An 11190-nucleotide genomic window follows, 5' to 3' on the forward strand; every position below is an offset into this window, starting at 1 on the left:
GTGATTTTCTCTGCCTAGATAAATGCAACAATTGTCATATCTTCCTCCAGGAAAACAAGGTTTTTCTGTGAGGAGGATATTACAAGCTATACTTGGAGGGCCTCGCTTATTTTGGAAAAGCTCAATTCCATTATCAATTCACTTTTTCACATGGTTGACATTTCTTCTACCTCCATCATTATGCTTACTACTTACATTATTATCTCAATATCACTTTATTTCTTTTTTTGCTGCGTCTATTTCGTGCGGAGGTATTTTTTCATTTATTTTTATTTTTCCAAAAAGATGTTAATTTTCTTGATTATAAGGAATATGTGTTTTATCGTTTATTGCAATTCGACTATATTACGTAATCTGCAATTGTGCATCCCGCAAATCAGATGAACTTGTTTATAGTTCAATGAATGAAGATGGCGATGTATTTTATGGACTTTTCACAAGGCAAGCTGCAAATTTCCTCGTTGAACCCCTTTCACCGTATTTCATGAAATCAAAGTTAAAAATTGTAATTGGGACTGTTATATATGTTGTCGTTCTATTTGCTATGGGCTTGATGATTGCATGTTTTCATTTTTCTGCCATTCTTAATCAAGAGAAATCCACTAGTCTGGCAGTTGGAACGATTTTTCTACATGTTTTTATGTGGACGACTTTTTATGTATCCGCGTACCCATTGATATGTAAGTCTCCTCCGGAACCTAGTCAGATGCGAATTACAGAACCTCTCAATTCATTTCTACGTCCGACTTATTTTGTTATTTTTGGTATATTTGCTGTTGTTGATATGTGCAGAAGCGGAATGTTTGAGATAGATTTATTTTCATCTTCTGGTTCTGATAGCAATATCTACTCAATGGAATGGCTTTCCACTGTTGGTGTATCTTTTCGTGCAATGAGCGCAAGAGTTTCATTCGTCCCTTGTATTATTTGTGCTTGCCTATTTCTTCTTTTTGCAATCGGGTTTCTTCCCCCACTCGACGTATTAATAATGTGGCTTTTACAAGAATTGTGTATGTTCTTCTGTGGCGCATCTCCTTCATTGAGCAGTTGGCGAACGATAGTCCACTCAATTACTTCTTTTGCCTCAGTCATTTTGGGAGGCGTCTTACTTTGGCTTGGCTCAGGTGGAGATGAAAATCCCTTGTTGGAGTCCACGTTGCACACAAGCCAAGAGACAAGAGAGAGATTGCTGTGGAGCGGTGTCTTTCTTGTTGCAGTGGCGTCTCTTGTGTTCAGTCGAGATTATATTTCAGGTGTATTTAAATTGTGGAAGTGGCTCAAGCGCATTTCATCCAAATGCTTTGTGTGCTGCTGCAGAAAAAGAAGCCGAAGAACAGTTGTTGAACCAAGTCCGCTTGTTAAAACGAAAAACGAAAGGGCTGAAACAAGTGGAGGGTTCAGACAAAATATCGATGAAAATGACAGTTTTAACAGTCAGCTTACTGAAAAATGTGATGCCACAGATGATATGGCATCATCTACTTCTATCTCTTCTCATTCAACTATTTCTCTCGCTCGTGACGCCTCAAATCGGTCTTCGTTCTCTTTTGTTTTATCGCACTTCACAAACTTCTTCGACATCATCTTCCTTTTCGTTCTGATTGCGGCCTTTCTGCTTTTTATGCTTGTCAAATTTGAAGAAAATTCATCTTCCGGTTTGAAAATGGATAATTCTTTGTCCGGCCATATATTTTCACTGCGCAATAATCCAAATGAATACAAAGGATTCAACATTTCTCGACTTGCTGTTGATTGTTTGTTATTTGCCTTTCTCGTCTTCTTTGTTGCTGTCGAAGAAGTCAGCAAGCCTGTTTGGTTCAACACATTCCGATTTGCCCATTTGAAAAAGAAAGAAGGTACTTATTCGAACGAAAATGCGAATAAATCTTCATCTTCTTCAGCAAATTCCTCTCAAAAGTTCACAACACTTCTTCATATCACAACATGCCTAAGGGTATTTGTTTCATCATTCCTCATTCCCTTTTCGGTCATATTATTTTCATCACACGAACTCTCCTGTTTCACTTCAACCCCCAATCTGTTGTATTCCTCTTCTTCTTCCTCCTCCTCCTCCTCTGGAACAGACACATTTCCCCAGTGCTCTTTGCTTGTTTGCATTTGCGGCTGCTTCCTGTTTATGCACACGATACGCTTGTCAATGCAGTTTCCAATGTCTTACACTCCACTCTTGACTTATCTTCTTTCTTCCCTCTTTTGGCACATCAAGCACAACTCTCTATTTCATTCGGATTCTTCTCTAGCCTCCTCTTTCTTGTCGGATTTCCCTTCTCAGTTCACTTCATTCATCTTCTTTCACTTCTTCTTCCACTTCGCCCTTTCTCGCCTCTTTTCTCTCGGAAAGCATTTGTATTATCTTCTCTTCTCCTTTTTCACTCCACTTTCCCTCAATTCCCTTGCCCCTCCATTGTTCGATCGCTGGATGTATTCGTGCAGTGGTCGCATAGCACTTTTCTTTCTGTTTGTCTGTCTATTTATTCCAATCTCTTTGGTCTCTCTGTGCATTGCTGTGCTTTTTGACACAACTGTTGTGCAGCCATTTGGTTGCCCTTTCGTTTTCCTTCCAGCACCGCTTGTGCCGAAGCTCTGGCTTGTCGCAGGAAATGGATGCAAAATGAAAAAAATCAATGAAAAAAAGACAAAAGAAAAAGAAGAAAGACGAAAAGAAAAGGAAAAAAGGAAAAAAAGGTATAAAGAATTGAGGGAAAAGGCTAAAATGCAGAAAAAGATGGAGTCACAGAATGTTCCATACGATCAAATAGCCTGTGATGCTTCATCAGCATCTAAAGGATCGTCCAGTCTTTTCACTCCTCTTTCTGTTCCATTGCCTGATAATCCACAGGCTTCGCCATTGCAAATTCAACAGCGGAAAAAGTCGAATTATTCATCGTCTCCTCTTAACTCCTTCAACTTTTCAGAGCTGAATATTTCACTGGAAGAGCTGTCATCCTTTGAATCGCACATTTCAATCCTGAACAATATTCTCGATCATGACAATTCGTATATAAACACACAATCACTCAAAATAGCACAATCATCCTCTGTTTTGTCTTCCTCTCTTCATAAAGCACATCCTCAGAGCCAATCTTCTCCAATGTCACTATCTGGAACTGAGCCGCTGTATCCGTCTGACAGTTCTGTGTATTCGTATTCTGCACCATCCATTCTGAATGCAATGATTGACTCATTCACAGCATCATCATCTTCGGTCTTCAACAACACTTTAAATTCTTCTTCTTCATCATCGCTTTCTTCTTCTGCTGCTTCTTCACCTGCCTCTTTCCCTTCATTTATTCCCTTTCTCACTCCATTCACTGCATTCATGCTGCACTCGACATCTTCAATGAACATTCTGTTTTGCGTTGGAGAAGTCGGCCGGAACTACTGCGAGGTCAAGCTGAAGGCGATGGACAGCTCATACTCTGCGAAGCACTTGGAGCAGCTGAGCGAAGACATGGAAGGAGTCGACGAGGTGAGCGGGATTTGCCTTCAGAGCAGATGGCATGAGCTGACCAGACTGAAAATGGAGAATGAAGAGAGGGCAGCGAGGATTAAATTGTACAGTCAGCATGCAGAAGAACTCAAGCAGAAGAAAATCAATGAAGAGATGCAGAAAAAGAAGGAGGAGGAAGTTTTGAAGCAGATGAATTCAATCGAAGAGAAGCAGAAAAAGCTGTTAGGAGGATCAAAACAGGAAGACGCTGAAAAGAATGAGAACACCAAAAAGCTATCTAATGCCTCATCAACACATTCTTCTGCTTCCAGTTCTTCGACTAGGCACTTTCCTTCGTCTGTTTCTGCTCCGATTTTGGCTCGTTTGTCTGACTCAACAGGGAACACCGCTCAGAAGCCTTCTCATTCGTCATCTCTGTCGATTTCTCATACTGCAGCAGAACTGAAAGATTTGCCTAATGCGAAAAAGAACAAAGGAAAAGATGGATTACATGAAGTATCGGAAGAGGAGGAAGAGGAAGAAGAAGAAGAAGATACAGAAGAACAAAAAACTGATGCAGATAAAAGTCAATCAGAAGATGAAATTCATCAGGAGGATAAAAACTCTGAAACAAGATCTAAATCACCAGAAGAGCACTCACCTGAAGGGTATCAGCAGTCGTTGCTTGAAGGAACAACAAATGAAAAGAAATCTGAAACAGAAGAAAGTGAATCGTCAGAGGTACAATCTGATTCCAGGAATCCTGATAATGTTGTTGAAAGCAAAGAAAACGCAAATGACAATCATGAAACAGCGAATGTTCAAAACAACTGTGAGGATACTGCAACTGATTCACAGGAGGCAGGTTCTTTAACAGAAAAGAAAGAGAAAAATGAACAAGAAAAAGAAAAAGAAGAGAGTTCTCAAAAAAATTCAAGCAATGATGAAATCAAAGCGCAAGCCGCAAATGATTCACTAAAAGAGAAGAAAGGCAGCCCAGTTGAAGACCAAACTGATCACACAGCCAAAAAGGAGGCATCAGCCGATCCAAGTGAAAACCTCCTTCTTCGATACAAGAAGCACGTTGAAGACACCCCCACTTCGTTTTTCACTGTGCTCCGCAATCCGCGTCCGACAATGTGTATTTCTCCGCTCACTTCGATTGCGGTGGATTCATACAACACGATTCCGATCAATTTCACAGAGTTGTTCAATAACACACAAACCGCTCGTCTGGTTCGCATCTACTTTATGTTTGCGCTCATTTGGGAGTTTCTGATGAGCTCGCCTCTGCTTCTTGTTGGGAATGAAGAGGAAGAAGAGGAAGAGGAAGATGAAGATGAAGAAAGCGAAGAAGAAGATGATGTCTACATTATGGGAAGAAAAGGAAAGAGAATAAATGAAAAAAGAAACAATATTACAAATACGGAGAAAGTTCAATCAAAACGAGATCAGACAATTTCCGAGAATAGCAATGGAAGTTCTTCACAAAATGAAACTTCATTGAGATCAGCCCCTTTTCTTGATCCTGAAGAAGATAAATCTGATTCCCTCAGCAAAGAAAAAGCTGCTGTGAGTGCAAATGATGAGGGACTCTCAATTGCTAAAGAGGAGAGCGAAGAGAAAGATCTGTACTTGAAAAGGGAATTATTAGAAAATGAGGCTACAGGTGGAAAGCGCTATTCTTCGAAAGCAGATTCAGATTCGGACGAAGATGATGACGATGACTCAACATCGGACGATAGTGACACAACTTCTGACAGCAGCAGCACGAGTGACACAAACAATGAAGATGAAAAGGATCTTAGCAAGAATATTGTCACAACTGAAGTTAATATCACAACACCTCAAGGTGCTCATCGTCAATATCCTGAAGCAACATTAAAACAGGCTGGAGATGGTGGATCTACTCCATGCCTCACAAATTCCCCTGTTGTTTTGACATCACCCTCTGGTTTCAGCTCTGACTTGATCACACCAACACATCCACCTTCGCATGGGAGTGTGATTGTTGCATCAGCATCAGCTTCTCCGACTTCGCAGACTGTGCAAAATGGATCATTTTTAGCTGCTTCTCCGTTCAACGAGCCTTTCACACCGCAAATGAACCACGCTGTGACTTCTGGAGGATCGATGCTCGATTCACCTGCAGAAGGCTCCAATATACAGTCACGCAGGCGCAATGTTATTTCACCTCTTCCTGAACTTTCAGAAGCCGACTCGGAGCAACAGATGGAAGAGGTACAAACAAATGGAATGAAAGCCGGGAATTGCAAAAGTGGATTTAATGATAAAGTGTCACTTCGATCTTCGTTGTCTCATTCAACAACTCATCAGTCGCAAATATCAAATGAAATACTTCTTCCAATTGTTCATGAACGGAGCAACAACAAACGCAGTCAGTCAAGAAGGAGACGCAAATTGATATCTGAAACAGAATCAAATCAAAAGCATTCAAAAGAGTTTTTATCGACTTCCACTCTAATTTTGCTGACTGAAGAATGCATTGAGATGATTAACAACTCGTCACCTGAGAATCCATCTGCAACAGAAACGACTTCCAACACAGGATTTATTCCAACATCTGCCACTCAGTTTGCATCTTTCACAAAGACACACGCAGCATTTGCGATGCTTTGTGCAGAGTATTTTGCTATCACTGATCAGAAAAATCGAGGTGTCTATGAAACAGAGATATTAAATGGGCAGCAGAGGAATTTCCACAGTTTCAGGGATAAAAACAATTGTAAAGACAGCTCAGAGCAAATGCTTGCATCAACTTCAACTAATATTCATTCAACACCAAATGGTAACGCTCCTCTATTAGGAAGTCGCCCAACTACAGCTGTGTCTGGCTTGTCAACGTTATTTCCTCCTCCACCTGGAACAGCGCAAGCAATGATGATGGATCAGTCATTGACAGATGCTGATGCTTTTCTGATGTCAGAGAATGCAAAGAGGAGAGGATTGCATCTGTTCAACAAGAATTGGAAGGGAGTGGACAATTCGTGCGAAAGTTGCAATGAAACCACACCTGTTCAGGGAAATGAATTCGAATTAGCTGCACAAAAGGAAAAAGAAAGAAAAAAGAAAAATCTATTGAGAAAAAGAATGATCGAATATCTGAATAAACTTGAAGAAGATCATTTCTTCTTGATGAATGATCCAGAAGTTGTGGATAAGCAAGCTTCTACTGATGCTCCCAAAGGTCTTATGTTTCAGCCATTGGCAGAAGAGGTGAACAACCATGAGCCCCTGGCTGAAGCATCTCATCCTTCAAATTGCATTTCGACTTCGAAATTAAGAATAGAAATGCCACCTGGTTCAGGTATAGCCTCACCTTCTGATCAATTGTCACAACCAAATTCAGCTACTGGTGAGCACTTTTCAGAATCACCGTCGTTTGCGGCTTCTGATCAACAGCTCCGTCGTGCAATGCAATTGGCTGCGTCCTCATCGACTCCTTCCTCGTCTGCTTCCTCTTCATCCAGCCATAGACAAGAAAACAGAGATCAGCCGTTTATTGGGACAACAGCCACGCCGCCGCACACAGCTGGCATGCAGTCGTTTTATCCTTCATCTTGTTTGAATCATGCTGCGCATCTTCAATATCACACTGGAAATGCGCAAAATATTGTGCAAAGAGAGCTCAATAGCCCGAAATTTGCTCCATTTGGTTTAGATGAGCAGTCGCCTTTTTCTTGTTACAGGCAATCAAACATTGATTGTAATCCTCATTCTCTGATAAGCCCAACACAAATGCATCTGTTACAGCAGCTTGTGATGACAGGATTCTGTTTGATGGAATCTGTGCTTTCATCTGACAACAACTTAGAAGATCTTCTGATGGATAGCTTTGTGGAACAGCGTAAAAAATCCAACGAGGATGCGAAGACCGCATCTGCTTCGGCTTCAACCTCATCAAACTCTTCAAATGCTGGTCTTTTGTCAACGCTGCTGTCTCAAAAGGCGCTGTATGGAAAATGCGGTGCTGAGTCGCTGATGTTTTGCCCTGTCTGTTTGCGCTGTTATCATCATCCACAGTCAGACAGAGGCAAGCGTTGCGTGTGCAATCTAATGGAAATGAATCAAAGTGAACTGTTGAATAAGCAGTACAACAATCATTCTGAGGACAGTGCGTCAAATGAAACACAAGAGTCAGAAGAAAACGAATTAATCGATGAAAAGCAATTGAAGCAAGTTGAAGAAAGCTTCTTGAAGCGAATTGGTGGGAAAGGTTCTGTTGGGCTTCGAGATAGCATTGTTCTAACTGAGATGGGAAATGAAGATTTCTCAACAAATATGACAAAGTCGCCTTCCGTTGCACGAGTACTTGAAGAAGGAAGATCTGGATACGATTCAGCTGTTGATGCAGATTCAGCCTTAGTTCTGCAGCAGCGTCATAGAATGCTTTATTCACACGCTGTTAAGCCTGCTGATGTGATAATTGTCGAAAGGCAGAAAAGAAAAGAGCCCGCAACTCCGTCGTGTGCGCACACTTATTTCTCCTCCACTTTTTCTTCTCCTTCCTCTCCAGTCCCGTCTTCTCCTTCGTTTGTCAAAGGGTTCATTCCTCATTCTTCGGGTCATTCCAGAACTTTATCATCTTCTTCAACGACAGGCGAACTGACTCCTTTGGGATCTTCTTCTGTCGCGAAATTCCTTCCTTCTTGTTATTCTCAGTCGATATTATCCAAACCATACTCATCCTCTTCTTCTGCTTCTGCCCCTGCCTCGCCTGCTTTTTCAGCTTCTCCAATACCCACTCCTTCATATTATACGTACACAACTCGAGCCATTCCTCCAATGATCCATTTTCCAATCAATTACGCAAAGCACATAGCTGCTGTCTTCTGTGGCCGTCTTCCTGCAACACCTCTTTCTGCTGCACTGACAACTGCTATTGTAGCTGAACAAAGAAAAAAAAGTTATTCACCAACAGCGCGGAAAATATCGCATTCTTCTTCGAAACGCAAGAGTAGTAATATGAAAATCGATATTGATAGAGAAGATATGAGTGATAGGAGCAGCGAGAATTCTGATGATGATTTGGACTCCAGCCGAGTGCCCTTCTCAACAAAAGCAGTCAGAACAACTCCACTTCTGCATTCTGCTTCATCATCGAATCAGCGCTTTCTTCAAACTAAAGTCGAGAAGAACGCACGGAGTATTTCAATGCTTCATGCTAATTCTTCTCTTCTCCAGACCTTTTTATCAATTGTACAATCTGCTTATCGAAAAGCAGTGTTCGTAGCTGTTCATGACTTACAAACGAAAAAGTATTTAACGTTTCCGTTATGTTCGAATGAAATGTTTAATGAAGATGCCAGTGAAACCGAAGGAGAAGAGAATAACTTCGAAGGAGAGGATGAAGGAAATGAAACAAAAATTCAAGAAGCTCATTCAAACAATGAAGAAGCTAAAAACGACAATCAAATCTCTCAAGATCAGAAAGAGGACAGTTCGACAAATGCAAAGGCCTGTTCAAGTTCAGATGAAACAAGTGAAATTGCAAACAGTGATGAAAATGTTGGAAATTCTGCGGTCTCTGCAACAAATGCATGTGAAAAAGCAAATAAAAGTGGCATTGACAAAAAATCTGCGAATGCTTCACTGAATAATTTCAAAGAAATTACTAATTTAGAAAATGACTCAGCCACAAAAAATAGATCAAGCACTGCAAGTCTTAATAGCAAAGCGCCATTGATAGCATCAGCGCAGAACAATTCTTCTCTTTCTTCTCTTTCAGCATCGCAAAACAAACTGTCATCCATTACTCAGTTTCCTTTGCCAAAGTCTTCTGACAAATCTCAATCTCAACCGCAATCTCAAAACCAACTACAAGTTCCAACTGAGACTAACCAATTGTTTTTTTCGTTGCAATTACAACATTCTCATCAGCTCTTCCATCTCATGCGCAGTTTCTCTCTCTTTCTCACATTCCCTCCTCCGCTCTCTTCAGCCGATTTGCTCACTCTTCCTTTTTCTCCGCCTCTTATCCCACTTCGTGCTCCTCCATTTACCGAGCACAGCTCCGTACTTCCAGAAAATAGCATGAAATGGCTGTCAAACAGCATGTGCGTTGCTGCAGTTGTTGGGTCGCCTGAATGGAGGTATGCAACCGAGCACAGATGTTCCAACATCTTTGGAGTTGTTGAGGCTACCTTTGAGCGTCAACTTTGTCATAATTCGCACAATCCAGTTTCAGGCTCAGCACAAACGCTCACCAGTTTTTCAAGGCATAAAAAAGGATATTCGGTTTCGTTTATCTCTCCCCCAATCATCTCTACAGAGCATCAATCTTCTTCCACATCCTCATCATTGCAATTGTCAGAAGCGTCTCTGGATAATGCTTCAGAAATAAAAGGTCTTATGTGCCAGAGAAGTTGTAAAGATTGGGCAGTTTCTGAAGTTGCTCCGCTGGTGCCACTTGAGTCGTTTTCAATGAGCCAAATGCAAATGATGATGTTCGCGGAAGGCTTGCATTTTAAAGACGGTGATGATTATCAAAATGTCGTCAGTAATTCTTTTTTGAATCGATCTCGTTGCTTGTCCACGAATAAAGACATGATGAGAGCAAACTGTGGAAGAGGATCGCTGCTCTTTATTGACTCAATGCATCCTCAATTATTGCGCAGCCTCACAAAACATTTGATGTCTTTTCCTATTTCTGAAATTCCAATGGAAAGCGAAGCAGCAGTTGTTAAGCTGTGATTATGTTTTGTTGTAATATCATCTTTTTTTTTGTAATTTTGATTTTGTTTTATTCAAGTTTTATCAAACTAATTACAATAACGCTGAATCAAAAATGTGTTTTATAACATTAGAAAACATTTTAATTGATAGTTCTCTTCTATTTACTTGGAAATCAAAAGGAAAAGATGGTGAAAAGAAGAAAAAGCCGAAAACGATTTTGAAGATGAAGGAGAGAAAAAAAAAATTAATTATAAAAATCATTAAAAATATATATATAGGGTGGTTTTTTTATCCGGACATTTTTTTTATCCGGACAAAAATTTAAAATTTAAATATCTCAACAAATATTCAATATTAATTTCCAGCAATTTGCACAGTTGTATGTTAGCATATATGACATTGATTCATATATAAAATTTTGATAGCAGTGTTGCATTTTTTTTGAAATAAATAATTTTTATTTTTGAAAATCCGACTTTTGATGAATTTTTCTATTGAAACAAAATGTTTCAATTTATCCCATATGTATAAAACTAATTTTTTCCATGATATTAACAATTCTGGTTATTTTTGATTTTCCACAATTTGCTCTTTCTAACGGAATGAAAATCTATCATTTTTGAAAAATCATTGTCAATGGGACAACTTAAAAAATATTTTTTATTAAATGAAGGAGCATCTAACTGAAACCAACACTTGCATTAATTAATATAATAGTTATATAAAATTACCACAAAGTAATTATTAAAAATGATTCAAAAGGTATTTTATAAGCATCATTTGTTTTCATAATTGATGATTTTTAATATTCAATTTCATTGAAATTCGAATAATATTTATTTTTTGGAATCTTCACTGAATCATTTTTAATCACAATTTTGTGGTAATTTTATTTGACTATTATATTAATTAATGCAAGTGTTGGTTTCAGTTAGATGCTCCTTCATTTAATAAAAAATATTTTTTAAGTTGTCCCATTGACAATGATTTTTCAAAAATGATAGATTTTCATTCCGTTAGAAAGAGCAAATTGTGGAAAATCA

The 11190-nt window shown here is 39.4% G+C and overlaps 1 protein-coding gene across 1 annotated transcript; it reads left to right on the top strand.

The window, feature by feature from the left end:
• Positions 1 to 1468: 1468 nt before the first annotated feature.
• Positions 1469 to 10703, top strand: MONOS_174 (uncharacterized protein; the record flags this gene model as incomplete). The annotated part of the gene is made up of 1 exon (XM_067870316.1): positions 1469 to 10703. One exon carries the CDS (start codon positions 1469 to 1471, stop codon positions 10163 to 10165), a length of 8697 nt encoding a protein of 2898 aa, XP_067728109.1. The 3' UTR covers positions 10166 to 10703.
• Between the last annotated feature and the right edge of the window lie 487 nt (positions 10704 to 11190).

This window comes from Monocercomonoides exilis (genome assembly GCF_001643675.1).
Source record: "Monocercomonoides exilis strain PA203 chromosome Unknown scaffold20-1493094, whole genome shotgun sequence".
Lineage (NCBI taxonomy): Eukaryota > Preaxostyla > Oxymonadida > Polymastigidae > Monocercomonoides > Monocercomonoides exilis.